The sequence below is a fragment of the Mus caroli genome, chromosome 2 (genome assembly GCF_900094665.2).
Source record: "Mus caroli chromosome 2, CAROLI_EIJ_v1.1, whole genome shotgun sequence".
NCBI classification, from domain to species: Eukaryota; Metazoa; Chordata; class Mammalia; order Rodentia; family Muridae; genus Mus; species Mus caroli.
Genome location: NC_034571.1, coordinates 148,858,651 through 148,878,681, shown reverse-complemented (window position 1 = coordinate 148,878,681; position 20,031 = coordinate 148,858,651). Strand labels below are relative to the sequence as shown.

The window sequence follows — 20,031 nt, the reverse complement described above, 5'->3', positions numbered from 1 at the left end:
TACTCTAAAGGAGACTCTGAGGAGAATACAGATGCAGAGGGTCAAAGCAGCCTTCCATACAGTCACTCACCTGCAGCAGATAGTGCAGAGTGGGGGGACCTTATGTCACCCTGGGCGCCATCTTAGGGGGGCTGGGAAAGGGAACATCTTTGCTGAACCTTGTAGAGTATCTGAGCTCCACCAGGCTCCTCCTCCTGACCTCTTGGTTCTTTGTTACAGTACCATCTGCCAGCATGACCCGGCTCGCCCGATCACGAACCCACTCCACCTCAAGTAGCATTGGCTCTGGAGAAAGTCCCTTTAGCAGGTCTGTGACCAGCAATCAGTCAGATGGAACTCAAGAATCCTGTGAGTCCCCTGATGTCCTGGACAGACACCAGACCATGGAAGTGTCTTGCTAAGCAGATCTCCTCCCCTGGACCATGCAAGTCCCTCCTCCTTGAAATGACCACTCCGTAATAGAACATTTCATTCCGTCAGCTGGCCCCTACTTCCTTTCACTCACGCATGGCCACAGCATCTCTCTCTAGTAGCCGAGAGTGTCATTCTCTCCACCCTCTCTGTGTACCAGAGCCTCACCCATGCCATTACTGTAACATTCCAACATTTCCTCCATCTGACCTGACCTCCATATCTTCTCTTGCCAGCCTTTCCCTATGCTCCCTCAAATATGTATCTGATGAGATTCTTTAATTCCCAACTCCATGTGTGTGCGAGCACGCGTGTCTGTGTCTGTGTGTGCACACTTCTGTGACTTTAGACATGCTTTCTTGTAGTGCTTCTGCAAAGGGACTTTTTGTGAATCCTCAGTGGCATTTTTTTAAGGGAAATATGCAGAGTGGATATCTGGGTGGGTTGGGCCACAAGATTGGATTTTGGTTCCACTTGGACAACAAACAGTATTTGCAGAGTGATTTCAGGAGAGAGCAGGTCTGAGGAATATGCAAAACTGTAGTTACTGTGTGGGCCATTGACTGCCTTGACCAGTAGAAGGGATAACTATTACACAGATAGGCAGGCAGGGTGGCAGTCACCTCCCCTGTCCACGTGGATCCATCTCTGTCATTGTGTGAGTCAGAGGGATAGATCGGAAGCCTGTGAATGATGTCTGGTGCACCACGGCGTTTTCTCCAGAGAACTGGCCTAAGCTCTAGATAGCCAAGAAAGCTGGAAAACAGAGCACCAGGCTTCACTCTGCAGAGAGAAAGTGCTCCATCCCTGTAGCGTCTGATTGCACTTACCAGACACCCACGCATCTGCAGGAAGTCTGATGTAGAGCAGTTCTCCATCCCTCAGTTCCAGAAAAAATGGAGTGATATTTAAAAATGCCATCGATGGTGGGGGTCTTACTGGGGAAGAGGAAGGACCATTAGCACACCATCATGATGTCAGATGACAAAATGGAAGCCAAGACACCTTGAAGGTGACTTTCCAGGAAGGTCATAAGTATGTAATGTCCCTTTATCGGAGGGAAGGGGACACACTCAGGGCAGCCCTGTCCAGGTAGAAATATTTTTGCCCCCCTGTCTGTTGTTGATGAGGGGTCATACCAGCCAGGGAGACCCTCTGGGAGGAAGCTGCCACACACAAGGACTCTGGAAGTATCCAGATGTGAGCCCAGCCAGGGTCCTATGGTTCCAAATCTGAAGAAAAGGTTTTTCACACACTCCTTGCTTTCTGCTAAGATAAGAAAGGCGTCACTCTGCCAGAGTGTGACTTTTTACAGATTAAATAAAGCTGTATATGTCTCATTGTTACCCGGCTGCTGGTGTTATTTCTCTAAAGCGACTCTCCAGGGCTTGGGTGGGTTTCTTTCACTGGTTCTAGGCTGTGCATTTTCTTACCTGTGATTACTTATCCCGTTCAGTAACTCTTAGAAGAGAGAGGAGTGGAGACTTTAGAATAAATAATGTGTTTGAGATCTTATAGCCAGTGAAGGGAGACCTGCTGAACTCCCATCTGCATGACATGTCCTGCTCCCTTCAAAACTCCCAAGAAGCTGGGCAGTGCTGTTTGTGAAGAGAAGGAGCCGGAGCCCGAGGAGGCTGATCCATTTCTTATGTCCCACCATCTCTGGAATTCCTGGTCCCACTGCCATGTGATAATTTATAAACACTTTCCTGGGTTCCTGTTAAGATACAGGCTATAATTCTCCAGCAGCTGCTATACCCCGTCCTCTAAGGAATAGTTTTAGGAGGCCACATCTCGTATGGGGTAGAAAGAATGGCCACTCTGAGAATGGAGGTGGGCTTTGCTTATCTCAGGAGGGGAGCTGGTGGTTATGACAGGTTTCTAAGGTTCCATAGAAACACAGTCTGCTCGCCCCATCTGATTGCCTCCTGGAGACTTACATTCTTCTATCCAGCATGCCCTCATACGCCTGCTGGTCCTTCTGGACTCCCCACTTGCCATACAGACCGACGGCCCTGGACCACAAGCTTCTAACCTGACTGAAGAGAGAACTCTGCATCGTCCTCCCAAGGCACTGCCGGCTGCTGCATCTACATACAGCTGCTCTCTCAGGAGATCCTCAGTAGGAAAAGGAGTGGAGCTAGGAACAGATATGAGTGGGCCCTTTGGATCAGGTCCAAGCTCTAGAACAAGACAAAAGAGCCCACAAAATCCCAGGAGACAAGACGGCCCTCCCAGCCCTGCACTGTCTCACCTCTGCCTGAGCAGCAGGCAGCTCATCCTCCACACAAGGTCATCGCAGTGAAAAGGGGGTTAGAGAGAAGCAGGGCAGCCTGGGTGCCTTTCCCCAGCACTCTGCCCACCCTGTCGCCGGGACACCACAGACAGCGCCTAAGCACAGAGGATGTTGCTCAGATGTGGGCCAAGTGATCTGATCTCTTGTGCAAACGTGGCCAGCATGTTTGTCTTCAGCCTCACTGCCACTGCCTGGGCCACATCTTCCCCAGTAGTTACCATGCCTTGGCCAGACCAGGAAGAGAATGTTGCAGAGTCCCGGAGGGGTCCAGCTGTGGCCCAAGGGTCCTAAAGGTTGTGGTCTTGCTGCAGTAGAGCAAGAAAGTTGACCACCTCCAATCCTCCCTCTTACCCTGCAAAGTGAGCCCGAGTCAGCGTTAGGAGCCCTCATCACAAGAGACACCCCAAGCTGCATGCTGTGTCTGAGGTCACACAGCTGCTCTAAGTTAGTCCCCCATGCTACCCATGGCAGGCATAAAGCCATGCACTTAAGCCTGAACCTCATCCTCGGGGCAGCTCAGATGGGAGAGTTGCCCTGGCAGTGAGCAAATGCCAGCCTCCAGGAGGCAGCAGAACCACCATCCTCATCAAAGCTGCCGAGTCCCCAAAGTCTGAGAGGAAGGGGCTGTCCAGAGCCAATCCTGGGCACCAGCCTGCTTGGTGTTTGTCTTAGTCAGGGTTTGTATTCCTGCACAAAACATCATGACCAAGAAGCAAGTTGGGGAGGAAAGGGTTTATTCAGCTTATACTTCCATACTGCTGTTCATCACCAAAGGAAGTCAGGACAGGAACTCACACAAGGCAGGAACTTGGAGGCAGGAGCTAATGCAGAGAGGCCCTGGAGGGGTGCTGCTTACTGGCTTGCTTCCCATGGCTTGCTCAGCTTGCTTTCTTATAGAACCCAGGACCACCAGCCCAGGCATGGCACCACCCACAATGGGCTGGGGCCTTGCTCCTTGATCACTAACTGAGAAAATGCCTTACAGCTGGATCTCATGGAGGCATTTCCTCAAGGGAGGCTCCTTTCTTGGTGATAACTCCAAGTTGTGTCAAGTTGACATATAAAACCAGCCAGTACAGTGTTCCTGAACTCTGTGCTGTGGATACTGAGCTCCAGCACAGAGGCAGCAAAGACAAATGCTGTTTCTTCAGATGATGACAGGGCTGCAAGACAGGTTGGGTTGGGGGCTAGCATAGAGGAATTGTCATCCCTACAAGGCCCTGTCTCTACTCAGTAGGGACAATTCCAGGACTTGGATGTCATCCCATGGCATTAATGAGCAACGCCCTCATCCAGGCAACGTGTGTCTCTATGGTAAGGAAGACACCCACTGTGTCTTCATGCTAGTCTGTGAGCTGCTCCTGCCAACCGTAAACCCTTGGCAGTGCCTGGCCAGCTGAATGGAACCAAACAGGTTAAATTACATCTTGTCCTGCTGAAAGTAATAAGACTATCTGAAAAAGGTTAAAGAACCCAGCCCCTTCACTGGAAACACTTACCATAGTGTTGGAAAAGCAGAATTATCTAAGACACTGTTGATATATGTGTAGGGCCTTTTGTGGGCCTCACTGAAAATTGAGAACAGGAACACGGGATTGTGGGGTGTCTTAGTCAGGGTTTCAATTCCTGGACAAAACATCATGACCAAGAAGCAAGTTGGGGAGGAAAGGGTTTATTCAGCTTACATTTCCACACTTCTGTTCATCACTGAAAGAAGTCAGGACTGGAACTCAAGCAGGTCAGGGAGCAGGAGCTGATGCAGAGGCCATGGAGGGATGTTCTTTACTGGCTTGCTTCCCTTGCCTTGCTCAGCCTGCTCTCTTATAGAATTCAAGACTACCAGCCCAGAGATGGTCCCACCCACAAGGGGCCTTTCCCCCTTGATCACTAATTGAGAAAATGCCTTACAGTTGTATCTCATGGAGGCATTTCCTCAACTGAAGCTCCTTTCTCTGTGATAACTCCAGCTGTGTCAAGTTGACACAAAACTAGCCAGTACATGGGGCAATGAAAGATGAAACAGGGCAACGAAAGATGAAACAAACATTCAAATGTTTCACAAGGTTCACTTAAACCCAGATGTTTGGAGACAGCCTGGGGAAATAATCCTCAGTGCATAGTGTCATTTTAAAAAGAAATATTTGAAAACTTCTAAAAAGTGAGTATATAATTAAAACTTGGAAGGAACCCAACAAAGCCGTTGAAGAAGGAAGAGTTCCTGGAAAAAACTTATCACAAAGGTATTTAACACCAGGAAGGAAGTGTGGTCCCAGGGCTGGCTTTCCAGGGCACTATCTTTCAAACCCAAATGTTGGGTGTGGCTATCCCCACTTCTCAGATGAGGAAAGGGACACCCAGAAGGGCCAGTCAGTCCCTCAGAGCCTTGTCTGTCAGTCCCACTATGTCACCTAGACTGACAGACTCTCAGCAACCTTACTCTGTGCTTTTGGCCTTCTCTGTTGTATTCAGTGTCCCTTCTGTATGTGAGTCTTATCCCAAGCCCTCTTGGTTCTTCTCCCTTGGCCCATCTCTAACCCCAGCCACGGACCCTGCATGCCCACAGAGACCTCAGTGTCTTATGACTATCCCTGCCACCAACTAGCAAAATGTGACCCCAGGCCTAAGGAATGGTTCCCCAGGCCACCAGAATATAAAGGAGGAGCAGCAGCAAAGGCTGAGGATTTCTGGGGAGCTTCGTGAGAGAGGGTGAGGTCCAGACCCAAAGAGAAAGGGAAATGCAGGCTAACCCATGGAAGGGACACACACACACACACACACACAACTACAAAGCTCCTACACCGAGGTATCAGAGACCAGCAGTATTCTTCAGAGTGGAGCAAAGCCACAGCCTAGGAAAGAATAACTCAAAGCAACCACCTACAGCTTGCTGGCAGTGTCTGCCTATGAAGAAAGGGCTGAGGCTTGACCCTAACAGGAGGGGTTACTCCTGGTGTTGGTCAAGTGTCTGGATCCTAGCTGTATCTATGGGCTGTGTCCCCTCAGTCGCTGTCTTTTCTGGTTTCTCTTGGCAGTGTGCTTCTGAGAGCCTGCTGAGGAATGATGGGACGAATGCCCAGCAGAGGAAAAAAAGTCTGTTGAGCCCAGGCTCCAGTTCCTCTGGTCCAGGCCAGAGACCTGCAAGCAGGTAGGTCATAGCTATGGGATCATCAGGCCCTTCCCAGGCATCATGAGTCACTATAAACCTAGATCTTACTACCTCTGGGACTTTGGCCAACAACCCCTATACAGCCCCAAGTTTCAATGACAGCCTATGAATAAAATACCCTGCCCTGTGAGCCAGACAAAGTCTCCTGGCTTCAGTTGAGTAGTGGTAAGAACATCCAAGAAGCAGAAAGGAGAGTAAATATGAGTGGCTGGGTAAGGACTTCAGCAGTGGAGCACCTGGTTAGCACACAGGAAGCCATGGATTTCATCTCCAGCCTGCACACATAAAATAGTTCTGTGGTCACACTGTCTATCAGTGAAGCATTCAGTGGATCGAGTGGCTACCTTATTTATAGTATAGAAGTAGGATATTTATGTTGTTTGTTGCAGGAAATTCTCAAACTAAGAGGTGCTGTGAAATACTTGACACAAAATCGGTTTTCCTACTGTATATATGTGTTTATTTTAATTATGGGGGGATGCACATAAATACACATAGTAATAGATGCTAGGACACTGGATCCCTGTAGCTGGAGTTATAGGCACTTATAAGCCATCTGACATGGGTGCTAGGAACCACAGTTTGTGCTCTACGAGAGCAATGAGAGCACTTAGTCTCAGAGACATCTCTCCAGTCCCTTGTTTCATATGCATCATGCATACATACATATATACTTGCATGGATACATGCATACATGCATGCATGTATACATACATACATACATATTCTTGCTGTTTAGTCTAGGCTGGTCTGGAACTTGCTATTACAGACAAACTTGCTTTGAACTCACACTCCTTCTGCATCAGACTCCAGCACTTGTGTGGGTGTAGGTTCTAGGTTCTCTTGGCTAAAATAAAAATGTAGCTCATACTTGTGGTAAGTACTTTGATCATATTCATTCTCCATTAGCCCCACCCCCACCCCCTTGTTCTTGGTTTTTCAAGGTAGGGTTTCTGTAGTTCTGGCTGTCCTGAAATTTGCTCTGTAAACCAGAATGGCCTTGAACTCACAGAGATCTGCTTACCTCTGCCTCTTAAGTGCTGGGATTGAAGATGTGCACCACCACCACCTGGCTCCATTGCTTCTCTTCACCTCTCCAATCTTCCCTCTTCCTTTCTACTTTCATATCAAAGTGTGTGTGTGTGCACATGCACGCGTGCGTGAGTGTATGTGTGTGGTGAGTTTGTATATGTGTACACACTCATGGATTTGTGTAACTCATGTTCCACCAATGAGAGAAAACATGCAACCTCTATGTCTCACTTATTTTATGAAGCACAGTGATTTCTATCTGTATACATTTTCCTGAAAATGATAACGTTATTCATTATAAACAAATGAAACTCCATTGAGTGTACATGACCCTTTTTCTTCTTCCATTCAGTTGTTCATGGACACTTAGGTTGATTCGAAAGTTTGACTATCATGAAAGTGATAAAACAAATAGAGATATACAGGTTTACCACAGTTTATTGACTTAATGTCTTCAGGTGTATATGAAGGAGAATAACAATGTTCTAGGGGGCTGCAGAGATGGCTCAGCGATTAAGAGCACTGACTGCTCTTCCAGAGGTCCTGAGTTCAATTCCCAGCAACCACATGGTGGCTCACAACCATCTGTAATGAGATCTGGTGCCCTCTTCTGGTGTGTCTGAAGATAGCTACAGTGTATTCATACACATAAAATAAATAAATATTAATAAAAAGAATAATTTTCTAAGATATCCGTGAGCAAAAGTCCCAGCATTTAAGATAACTGCATAAACAAATGATCCTAGGAATTTTAATATTTTTATGTCAAAATTATAGGTATAGATCTAATTCTTATTAACCAAAACAGCCCATAAATGCTTGCTTTTTAAAATTAAAATCACTGTATTGTAGAATTTACAAATAAAAATATCACATGTGGGGGCTGGTGAGATGGCTCAGTGGTTAAGAGCACTGACTGCTCTTCCGAAGGTCCTGAGTTCAAATCCCAGCAACCACATGGTGGCTCACAACCACCCATAATGAGATCTGATGCCCTCTTCTGGTGCATCTGAAGACAGCTACAGTGTACTCACATATAATAAAATAAAATTTAAAAAAAAAAAATCACATGCATTAACATAACCACTCAAACAAGCCCTTGCCTGATGCAAAGTCTGTCCATCTCAGTGAACTCCTACACAATTAGAACAGCCATTCAGAAGTCGTAGAGCTTCCCTTTGGATTTTACACTTTCACTCAAAATAACATTTTATGCATCTCCACATACACAAAAGGAAAAATCCATGATAGAGTTAAAACTAGAAAAAAAGCAACTCTTTTTCATAACTTGTATCCATTTTCTGCATCTTGTCCTTCCTCCCTTGTCTCTGTCTTCTGTCTCTAGCCCTTCCCTAGTCTCCTGTCTATGTATTATATTATATCCAAACACTTGTATACAGTAGAGTCCAGGATCTAGAGATAACATGCAGTTTTTCCTGCAACTGGGTTCAGTATTATATAAATGTCTTCTAAAATCACATCTTGATTTAGAGTTTGACTAGAATAGTCGGGTTCTCTAGAGTAACAGGAACAATCATGTGTGCATGTGGCTATGCACACACATGCATATGTATAAAGATTGGCTTGTGTGGATGGGAAGCTGCAAAGTTGGACTGGTGAGAAGGATGGAGACCTGCAGAGAGATGCTGCCCAGTCCTGGGCCCCAGGGCAGTATGGAGCTTAATGACTGTGGTGCTTTGAGTAGTGACCCCCCACCCGCATAGGCTCACTCGGCTCTCAGTTGGTGGTACTGTCTGGGGAGACCTTTAAGAGGTAGAGCCTTGCTAGAGGAAGTATGTCACCAGAAGAGACTTGGAGGGTTGAACTCCTGTGTCCCACGTGGCAGGAGGAGAGAAGCAATTCCTGCAAGTTGTCCTCTTGCTGCCACACACACACACCATGGCACACATTGCCTCGCCCACACACTATAATAAATAAATAAATAAATAAACAAACAAAATTATGTAATTCTTTAAGTAAGAAAACATATGTCAAAATCAGACTGTGGTGTCTCATACATACAAACCCCAGTACCTGGGAGGCAGTAGCAGCAGGTTCACCTTTAGGCCAGCCATGAGCTCACAGCTAGAGCTTGTCTAAAACAACTCCAAAGACAGTCATAGGAAGAAAACAAGAACAAAAAAGCTTTTTAGAAATAAAAGCTATACTAAAAGTGAAAGCAGAGGAAAAGGAGCCATGGGTCAGGGGGAGGCTGGAGCTCTGCCCCATGCAGGGCAGGGGGAGTCTGGAGCTCCTCCTCCTATATCTACAAACATCAAAGCCAGTGTTGGGGGTGGGGCGATCTGTTGAGTTAGGTCTCTTGGCCTGCTTCCCTTCTGAGAGGTGCTAAGCCTGGACCAATCAAGGGCCGGATGTCTGACATTTGCCTCCACCCTAAGAGCTCCTTTCTGTGTTTACCAGGAGCCCCTGGTAGTCACATTTTGCATTTCAACCTGTGGAGCAAGTGGATCCTCACTACAGACCTCTCCCTCTCCCACAACCTGAATACCAAGGGCTGGTTTATGTCTAAACAAAGAGGGCTCTCTTGAGTGTTTGGAGAACCAAACATCTACACTGAAGATCGGTCACGGTGTCCCCATGTCTCACCCACCAGGGGGACAACTGTGCAAATCAAACCTCTCCTACACTTGAGCTTTGAAATACTCAGCATGCAGGCATTAAGCTGACAGAATTTCAGACCTTTTTTTTTTTTTTTTTTTTTTTTTTTTTTTTTTTTTTTTTTTTGGTTTTTCGAGACAGGGTTTCTCTGTGTAGCCCTGGCTGTCCTGGAACTCACTCTGTAGACCAGGCTGGCCTCAAACTCAGAAATCTGCCTGCCTCTGCCTCCCGAGTGCTGGGATTAAAGGCGTGCGCCACCACGCCCAGCTAGAATTTCAAACTTTATCACATACTGACCACTGGCAAGGGTTTCTGAGTAGTATTGGGGATCGGTTATCACAGTGAAGGATCTGATCTCTCCACAGAGGGCGAGCCACCGACTACTGTGGCCTTAACTGTCCAAGCTTCATGCTACCAACCTTATCATATGTCCAGGTGTGAGCTGCTGTCTCTTCATGCTCATCTCACATGGCTGTCTCACACCCAGAAACAATGATGGCGAGGTGCCGCCAGATTTGTGACTGGTCCTTGTTTTTAGGTCCCCAGAATAGTTCAGTCTCAAGCAACAATCCCTTTATCAAGATAGTTCCTTGTATAGTTCTCTGAGGGGTCTCTCCACCCACCCCACCCCCGTCTGTGTGTGTGTGTGTGTGTGTGTGTGTAAAAATGGATTTTTTTTTTAGTGCTGACTTGTCACAAAGGAGTAGTAGTCACTCTAACACCAAATTCTCCACTGGATTTTAAGACAAATTTATTTTTATTTTGTGTGCCTGTGTGTATGTGTACAGTGTGCATGCCTGATGCGCAGGACGTGCAGAACAGCATGTCAGACCTTCTGGAGCTGGAACTGCAATCAGCTACGAACCTCCAGGCTGGTGGTGGGACCTGAACCTGGGTCCTCTTCAAGAGCTGCAAATGCTCTTAACCACTGAGCTGTCTCTGCAGACTCCGACCCCAGTGGATTTAAGACACACGGAGCTGCAGGCTTGCCCTGTGTGCCCTGTGTGCCCTGAAGCTGCCAGACTCTTCACCAGGAATAGTCGGCTTCCTTTCTGGATGTGGTCTCTGCTTCCTCTCTGCACCACACACTGCAGCCACAAGAAACAGAGCCCTTGCTCTGTCTGTCTGCCCTTTCCCTGTGCATCCTTTATGCTTGTCTATGCTTTCCAACCGGTCTGTCTCCTCAATTGGGATTTCTTTTATTTTCTCTTTCCTTCCTTCCTTCTTTCCTCCCTCCCTCCCTCCTTCCCTCTCTCCCTTCTTCCTTCCTATCTTCCTTCCTTCCTTCCTTCCTTTCTCTCTCTCTCTGGCAATTTCATCTATTTAAGCACTATACCTTGAACATATCTACCCCAACGCTTTCGTCCCGCTCCTCCCATGTACCTCAACATATCCCCATCCTCTCCTTTTTAAATTCTTTTCTGTTCTCCATTTTTATGTAAAAAAAAAAAAAAGTTCATGCAGCCACAAGAGTTTATTTTAATTTCTCCTTCACAAACCCTGTGCTTTCCTCTACATCAGCTCACATCTGATTCTACCCCATGTCTCTCCCATCGTGTTTAACCATCAATGTCTTCCACAAAAGAAAGCAGCAGCAGGAAGCAGCATGCCTGACTTTACCTATCTACTCCAGCCTAGGGCTGAGGGTTGGTGATACACAGAGGTGGTGCCCTTGGGAGGCTGGGGTAGGGTGATCATGAATTGGAGGCCTGAACTGTTCAGCAATACTATCTCATCAAACATCAACGAACAAGTGAGTGTGAAGCCTCCTGGATTGGAGGGAGGCTGGACCAGGAGGGTCGCCATGAACACAAGGGCATCCCGGGCTACGGATGTACCTATTTACTTGAGGGGCACACAGCACACGTGCAGAAGCCATGGGATAGCTTGAAGGGGTTAGTTGGTTGGTTGGTTGGTTGGTTCTTTCCTTTCACCACGTGAGTGAGGTCTGAGGATCAAAATCAAGTTGTCGGGCGTGGCCGAAATGCCTCCAGTGCTGAGCCATCTCACGGGCTCATACTGTGGAGAAATACCCCTGCCCAATCATCCTGACACTTACTCCTGTGTCCCCAGCAAAGATGCCGTTTACTGTTGAGTTCCAGTTATGTTGGAAGGCCTTTGCGAGACTTTTGGTTTGTTTTTAAGATAGGTTCTCTAATGCAGGCAAACTCCTGGTCTGGCCAAGGATGACTTTGAACTTCTGATCCTCCTGCCTCCAGCTCCTAAGCTCTGTCATTGAAGTCATTTGCCACTCAGCACAGTGGTTTCTGCATTTTAAATCTCTGCTACCTAATGTGAGACTGACAGATGCAAATATCATCAGCAGGGATGCTTTAGTTAATCCGACTGTTTGTTTTTTAGGAATGTTAAAATTGGAATGAGTCTCGGCATTCTGCCCCTCTTCCCATCCATCATTCTCCCTGATGCAGGCACACCCAGCACCACCAGCTGCAAACCTTTCTGGCTTTACTCTGCTTCCAGAGCTGAGCTCTACTCTGACTGCTTCTCAATTTAACCTTGCTTCAGTTCATGTCTCATGGGCTATGTGGAACAAACCGCCCAGCATCCTTAAACCGGGAGCAGCCCAGGGATGTCTCAGCCCTTGAGAGCACACACACCGAGGACCAGGAGTTAGAGTAGTGGCAGGCCACCTAAAAGCTACCAGGGTTACTCCAGTTTCAGGAGAAGCCCCAAGGCACAGATGTGATCTCTCAGTCTCAAACACAATTCCTAGAGGGATGCTGAGGCCACATGACCAGATACCTTCCTGCCTCTAGGAAGCGTGGTCCAAAGGTTTTATTCTATGAATGTATTCTATGACTGTGACAGCCAAGGATTGCTCCTGTAAGGGACAGATGGTGTGAAACACAGGAGAGAGATTCTATGCAAATATACCTTTCTTTTCTCTTTCCTTCCTTCCTTCCTTCCTTCCTTCCTTCCTTCCTTCTTTCCTTCCTCTCTCTCTCTCTCTCTCTCTCTCTCTCTCTCTCNCTCTCTCTCTCTCTCTCTCTCTCTCTCTCTCTCTCTCTCTCTCTCTCTTGGTGTTAGCAGCATATTTTTTTAAAAAAAGATTTATTTATTTTGTGTATATGAGTACACTGTAGCTGTCAGACACACCAGAAAAGGAGATCTGATCCCATGACAGATGATTGTGAGCCACCATGTGGTTGGTAGGGATTAAACTCAGAACCTCTGGAAGAACAATCAGTGCTTTTAACCTCTGAGCCATCTCTCCAGTCCTGCCAATATACATTTCAGTAGATACTGAGGGCTAGAGAGATGCCTCAGTGCTTAAGAAGGCTTACGGCTCTTGCAGGGGATCAGGGTGTGGTTCCCAGCACCCACCTGACAGCTCACAACTTCCTGTAACTTCAATTCCTGGGTATCCAGTGCCACCTTCTGGCCTCTAGGGGCATTGGGCACACACATAGAGCACACACAACATTCAGGAATTCACATATACACATAAAATAAATCCTTAGGCCAGGTACAGTGATTCAGACCTTTAATTCCAGCAACCATCAGGAGGCAAAGGCAGGTAGATCTCTGTGAGTTCCAAACCAGCCTGGTCTACATAGTCAATTTTAGACCTACCAGGGGGTGTCTAAAAGAATAAAAAGGAGTCTGAGACAATTTACTGATAAATATATAATTTATTAGAAGAATAATTGATGCCACAGATAGACCAACAGGCAACAGTAGGATGGGAGTCTCTAGAGAGAGAAATCAGAGCCCATATGGCAAAAAAGGGAGGCTTATCTTATATTCTTGGGGTGGGGGGAACAGTCATAGCAAGAACCTTCAGCTAGCCTCTCTGGTTATCAGTCAGGAAGCCTGGGAGGGGATGGGGAGCAGGCTGTGTGTGGTGCCAATGCCCTGTGAGGTTAACTCGCTTCCCAGGTGAGAAATCCTGACACTGGGGTGTCTGTTACCTAAGGGCTCACAGATGGTGTCGGAGTGTGGTTCCTGCCAGCATCTGAGAGAGGATGCTTGATTCTAGTGATGTATTCTCACACCACTGCAACAATCTGCAGCTAGACATGCATTCAGAGCTTCGAAGCCTGTGACTCTTTACCCAGAAAGAACTTTGTGTTTCTGTTTCCTTAGCTATGCTCCCAAGTCTTTCCTGGCTCCTTATCCAACTGGCTGATCTCCCTCCCACAACCAATTACAAGTTTATTTTCAACATGTATTTCTGAGCTCTTAGTGAGCTATTGAGATGAAAAGTGAGACTTTTTCTGTGTGTTTGTTGTCTAGCTAGATAGAAGATTTAGAAAGTAGGTATACGATCTATGATAGCATCTCTCTTGTGGGCTTACAGTTCATGAAGCCTTTCTAAGACCTTACCCTATCTTCTTATAGGAACATGACATAGAAACACCCCATGGTATGGTCCATGTCACCATAAGGAATTCACTGAAGAGAAATAGACCAGTTATCCTGACATTCCATGATATTAGGCTCAATTTCTTTCTTTTTTTTTTTTTAAAGATTTATTTATTTATTACATGTAAGTACACTGCAGCTGTCTTCAGACACTCCAGAAGAGGGCGCCAGATCTCGTTACGGATGGTTGTGAGCCACCATGTGGTTGCTGGGATTTGAACTCTGGACCTTCGGAAGAGCAGTCGGGTGCTCTTACCCACTGAGCCATCTCACCAGCCCGAGGCTCAATTTCATGTATCTGATTATGCACATTCCCTTTTTAAAGGAAAAGATTTTAATTTTGAGTGTATGATTATTTGCTTGCATAGATATATGTGCGCTACATACATGCAATACCCATGGAAGTCAGAGGAGGATGTTGAACCCCCTCTGCTCCCCAGAACTGGAGATACTGGTGAGTGTGAGCAGTGAAGTGGGTGCTGGAACTGAACCTTGGTGCTCTGCAACAGCCATAAGTGCTCCTAAGCACTGAACTCTCTGCAACCCCAAACAGCTTCCCTTCAAGCATGCATAAGCTTTGCATTAAAGAGCATAACAGCCTGGCAGTGGTGGCGCACGCCTTTAATCCCAGCACTTGGGAGGCAGAGGCAGGCAGATTTCTGAGTTTGAGGTCAGCCTGGACTACAGAGTGAGTTCCAGGACAGCCAAAGCTACACAGAGAAATCCTGTCCAAAAAAAAAAAAAAAGCACAAATAATAGACTTCTAATAAAACACACACATCCCTCTTCTTGTCTTCTTGTTTTTGTTTTTCTTTTTTTAATTTATTTTATTTATATGAGTACACTATTGCTGTCTTCAGACACAGCAGAAGAGAGCATCAGTTCCAATTACAGATGGTTGTGAGCCACCATGTGGTTGCTGGGATTTGAACTCAGGACCTCTGGAAGAATAGTCAGTGCTCTTAACCACTGAGCCATCTCTCCAGCCTCTTCTTGTCTTAAAACCCTCCTTTTATTAATGGGAGGTTAACATTCCTGCGGTATGAGCAGGGTCAAGTATATTGGGGGAAATGGAACTACATTTTATAAATTAGAACTGAGGTCGCATGTATGTATTTTTGAGACAGGGTCTCTCTACATAGTTCTGGCTGACCTGGAACTCACTATGCAGACCAGACTTGCCTTGAACTTATAGAGATCTGCCTGCCTCTGCTACCCAAGTGTTAGAATTAAAAGTATGCACCATGTCTAGCCTTGAAGTCTGATTTTTATTTTATGTCTCAGGTTAGAAAGTCCAGAGTTTTGAATTCACTAGTAAAATTATTCTTCCAACGGACATTTCTGCCTGGTATAGATTGAACAGCCTTAATCCAATAATTCAGAATCTAAAATACTATAAATCTGACACTGAGTGCTGACAGAGAACAGCTAGGTACACAAAGTGCCAGCAGAACTACAGTTGCTGTAGTTACAGTGTGTGTTGCTGTTCATTGTTAGTCCCCAAATTACAAAGACATAGAAATTACTTTAAAAGTCACTTCAGGGCCGGGCATGGTGGCTCATGCCTTTAATACCAGCACTTGGGAGGCAGAGGCAGGCAGATTTCTGAGTTTGAGGCCAGCCTGGTATACACAGAGAGTTCCAGGACAGCCAGAGCTATACAGAGAAACCCTGTCTCAAAAAAAAAAAAAAATCACTTCAGGCTATGGGCATTAGGTGTATCTAAAACAAAGTCTTCTTTATGTTCATCTTTAAATCAAGCCCCGAGATGCCTCATTTACATCTACAAATATATCCAAAGCTGAAATCCATACCAAATCAATTACCAAGCATTTTACAAGTGGTTATTCAACAGAAAGTATAGAGTTAGGCTCTAGATGGGGGACCAGACTTTGCAAATGTCTGCCTTTCCTGTTGCTCTGCTTTCCAGAGGTGGCTTATATAGAGCTGACAGCCCAGGGCTGAGCCCAGGGCTGAGAAGTGAGGAAGGCCCAATGCTAAGAGCATAAACAACAAGGCAGCATCTCCTCCATGCACACAGCAGCTCTGACCATAGAAGGACCCATGTGGTGGATGTCAGCAGCTGAGGATAACCCTAGCCAGGGCCAGGAAAGTCAGTGTCCTTCCTCATCAGGTAGGGGACAAGGTGCATAGCAGACAGCATTGTAGGTAGAAGATTATTTTGTGCACCACCAGGAAACCCAGCAGAAATCCACAAGATGCTTTCTGCTCTGAACCCATCTCACAGAATTGAGAACCAGTTGTCTTCCAGTCAGTGAGGTGCCTCCTATGGAGTCCTCCTTGGGCAGCTTGAGGCACAGGCTGGGTGCAGACCCTCACTGGAGTGGACTGCTGAGGAGAAGGGGCTGGTCAGCTTTGCAGGGCTCAGGGGAAGCAGGGACAGCTGGGGAACTTGACCCACTGGCATCCTTATCTCATAGATAAGTCCTGCTTCAACATATTCTTCAACTTTGAGGATATGCAAGAGATCACCCAGCACTTTGCTGTCTGTCACGTGGATGCCCCAGGCCAACAAGAAGGGGTGCCCTTCTTCCCCACAGGGTAAGTAAGGCCACAGAGAAGTTCTGTGGGAGCCATCAGGCCAAAAAGATGGATGGGCTGTAAGAGGCTGTAGGCTGCACTCCCCTCCCTGCCATGGCTTCACACCCACAGGTGGTGGTGCTTGCCTGTCTTTGTGCCCTTGGTCTCAGAAGCTTGTGTGTTGATGGCTCCTGGGTGTTTTCACATACCCAGGAAGCCTCTTCATGGCCAGGACCTGTGTCCTTGTAGGTACATGTCATGTGTCTAGACCACCCACTTCTCCCTCTTCTGTCCCCTGACTCATTCTTTTTCTCATTTTATGTCTCTTCCTAAATCGCCAAATACATAGGCTGAGCCCAGACTCCTTTGACCCTGCTCTGGGAGGGCCTTCCCATCTGAGTTCCCCCCTAGGGATGGATTTTGGACGCCTGGGGAACCATTTGTTCTGAAGCCACATTGATGGGCAAGGGCACACCACCTGACTGACCTTGACATTCAACATCATCTTAAACTTGCTCTGCCTGCCAGTCACAGGCTCCCAAGTGTCCCCAGGGTGCCATCAACTTTTGGAGAGGAGGGAGCCCTTCCCCTCGTGCAGCATTTGCCAGTGACTTCTGTAGAGTGAGCATCCAGACAAGGGAGAGTCTGCACCTGCACGGGACCCAGGCCCTGCCACACACTATTCAATGCTTTGTGTGTTAGCTCACTCGATCCAACAGGCCTGTGGGATTCTTAGTCACTGTGCAGGGAAATAGCCCAAGACATCTTGTCACACAGAATCCTAGTTGTCTCTGTCCACGCTGTTGTGCCTCAGATACAGTTGTCATTTGTCCACATGCTGTCCATCAAGATTGTTTTCTCACTTGTGCACAATGGTGTGAGGACACTCCACTCCTTACAGTACAGTAGATGGCCCTGGGGGTTGTGGAGCAGAGGCCACCAGACATGGGAGACTGTTTAACACACACACACACACACACACACACACACACACACACACACACACACAGAGTCTCATTGTAAAATATCCTCTCCCTTTCTGATCTGTCATCTGTGACTTTGTCCTTACTCTCCCACCTCTGGGTCAGCTCTGGGCTTGCCTGACCATTTTAGAATCAGTTCATATTATAAATAAGCAATTCATAAAATAAACGTATTAAGTCTAAGTAAAATAAATGGGCATTTACTCTGAGGATCCTGAGTCTTATAGTGATGCATAGGCCCAGGAAAGCGTTGTTTCCTGTTACAGTTAACTGCCTAAATATGACTGGCAGACTACTGGACGTTCCTGAGTCTGTAAGTGAATGTTAAGGGTGTGGAAGCAGCACATAGTAGGCCCTTTAACCAGTTCTTTTCCTGTAGCCTGCTCTGGTACACAGAGTGTGGACATTTTATTTCTTCCTCACACAACAGTAATGGAGGATCATGGAGCACGCCACAGTTGCTTTTAGGCACCACATTACATCCTTTGAGCCTTTAGTAAAATAAAATAAAATAAAGTAAACCTGTGTTTCTCTAAGACTCCTGGACTGGTCAAGGTCTTCTAGTGTCTGGGTACTGTGGGTGCTTTCCGATTCAGGAGCAGTTCTGGGTTTCAGGTATCAGTACCCCACCTTGGACGAGCTAGCTGAGATACTGGTTTGTATTCGCATACACTTAAGGTGAGTTCTGTCTACAGTATTCCGTTTTGGCTCCCTGCCCCCATTGTTAGGAATCAAAGCCAGGCTTCCACTCCTGGTCAACAGACTCTCCCCACTGCACTGACCCACTGTGTCACCCCACTGAGCCGCCCCATGGCTTGGTTCTTTTGTTCTAACTCTCCTTCTGTGTATATCCCTGTCAGTGTAATTAATGAGCAAAACAGAAGAGTCGATAACTATGTCTATTGACCTTGATAAGCAATCACAATAAAATGCCCTAGACAGAGTGGGCTGGGGTGTAGCTCAGGGATAGAGCAAGTGTCTAGCGAGCACCACACTATGATTTTGATTCTTAGCATCTTCAATTCAAAGAAACCATGGGATGGACTGAAGTGGGTGGCAATACTCACAGGTAGACTTGACAGAATTTGCTGATGGATTTTGAGGTAGTGGGACAATGTAGATGAAGTCTAGATTTTAGGCATATATCATTTAACTATAAAAATGTGTATCATGCCTGCTGGGGTATATATAGCTTAGTGGTCGGGTACTTGACCAGTATCCATGCAGTCCTAGATTCAATTCTTTTTTTTTTTTAAAGATTTATTTATTTATTATATGTAAGTACACTGTAGCTGTCTTCAGACACTCCAGAAGAGGGAGTCAGATCTCATTACGGGTGGTTGTGAGCCACCATGTGGTTGCTGGGAGTTGAACTTCGCACCTTCAGAAGAGCAGTCGGGTGCTCTTACCCACTGAGCCATCTCACCAGCCCCTAGATTCAATTCTTAGTAGGCAAGTTTGTGAGAGAAAAAATGGAAAAGAAAAGAGTGGGAGGGCAGGGAGTTGAAGAAGGCAGTGGTTTTGTCAAGTAAGGAGGGCACTGGAGCTTGAGAGTAAAGGGAGCTTGCCCAAGTTCTTGTAGCTATTAAGTGTCAGAGCTTGGCTGTGAGCCCAGCTTGTATTCACTCCACTGTGCCGTGCTGCCACAGAAGTAAGATGTTGTCAATTGTCCATCTGCCTTGTTCAGTGTGAAGAGCATCGTTGGTATTGGAGTTGGAGCAGGAGCCTACATCCTCAGCAGGTTCGCAGTAAATACAGGTACAGGAAGTCCCTGAGATGGTGTAGGGGTCCCAGCTGGGGACTGTGTTAAATGACCTGTGTTGCTCTGGGCTTGTGTTGGTTCTGTGAGTTCTAGCTGCTCCAGGTACATGTGTGTGAAGACTTGCTTTGTGTGTAGAGGACCCGAAATCCACAAATGAGGACAGAACATTATAAAGAGACCCAGATGTGGCTTCTATGAAGATTACTAAAGCCATAAAAAGTGATCTTGAAGAGAACTTGAAATGTCACCTTAATGCACCAAACCCTGCGGAAGGACTTCCGTTGTGAAATTTCTCCTGGGTGACAGGAAAGGATTTTCTAGGGTAGCATTGTCTATTATTCAGATAACTTCAGAAAAAAACTTCCAGGAGCCCAAGTTATACCAAAACAGCCCACACATGCCCGGGTAGTGTTTATGCCAAGGGTTTTTACCACACTTGCCCACAAGCAAGTCCCCTACGAGTTGGACAAGTGCAGCATGCCCCCCTCTGCTGAAGCAACCAAAATCCTGTCTTCCCCAAGCACCCGTTCAAGGGAAGATGACTTCATCCCATTTGGAGAGCCTGGTCTCCAGGTGCTAGTCAGGTTTCTAGGTAAATGCTCCATAGCACCTCTCTGCAGTCTTCCCTTCTGTCAGACAGGAGGCACTGAGGCATAGACCAAGCTGCTGACCTCATCCACTGCTTTAGGAGAAGTGGGGAGTGGGCGTCTCACACAGTTGTCTTTGTCTCTCTCAGCTCAACCATCCAGAGCTGGTAGAAGGTCTTGTGCTCATTAACATTGACCCGTGTGCTAAGGGCTGGATTGACTGGGCAGCTTCCAAAGTAAGTACTGGG

The 20,031-nt window shown here is 46.7% G+C and overlaps 1 protein-coding gene and 1 pseudogene across 5 annotated transcripts in view; both read left to right on the top strand.

Annotated features, from left to right (window-relative positions):
- LOC110309491 (protein NDRG3) overlaps positions 1-1,757 on the top strand; it is a 64,810-nt gene extending 63,053 nt beyond the window's left edge. For all 5 annotated transcript variants that reach the window (XM_021182218.2, XM_021182192.1, XM_029473870.1 and 2 more), the window contains one exon: positions 220-1,757. In XM_021182218.2, coding sequence (XP_021037877.1) covers positions 220-401 — 182 coding nt within the window. In that variant the 3' untranslated portion in view covers positions 402-1,757. The remainder of the gene's footprint in view (positions 1-219) is intronic.
- Positions 1,758-11,220: 9,463 nt separating this feature from the next.
- The window catches only part of LOC110307435, a 32,722-nt pseudogene continuing 23,911 nt past the window's right edge, over positions 11,221-20,031 (top strand).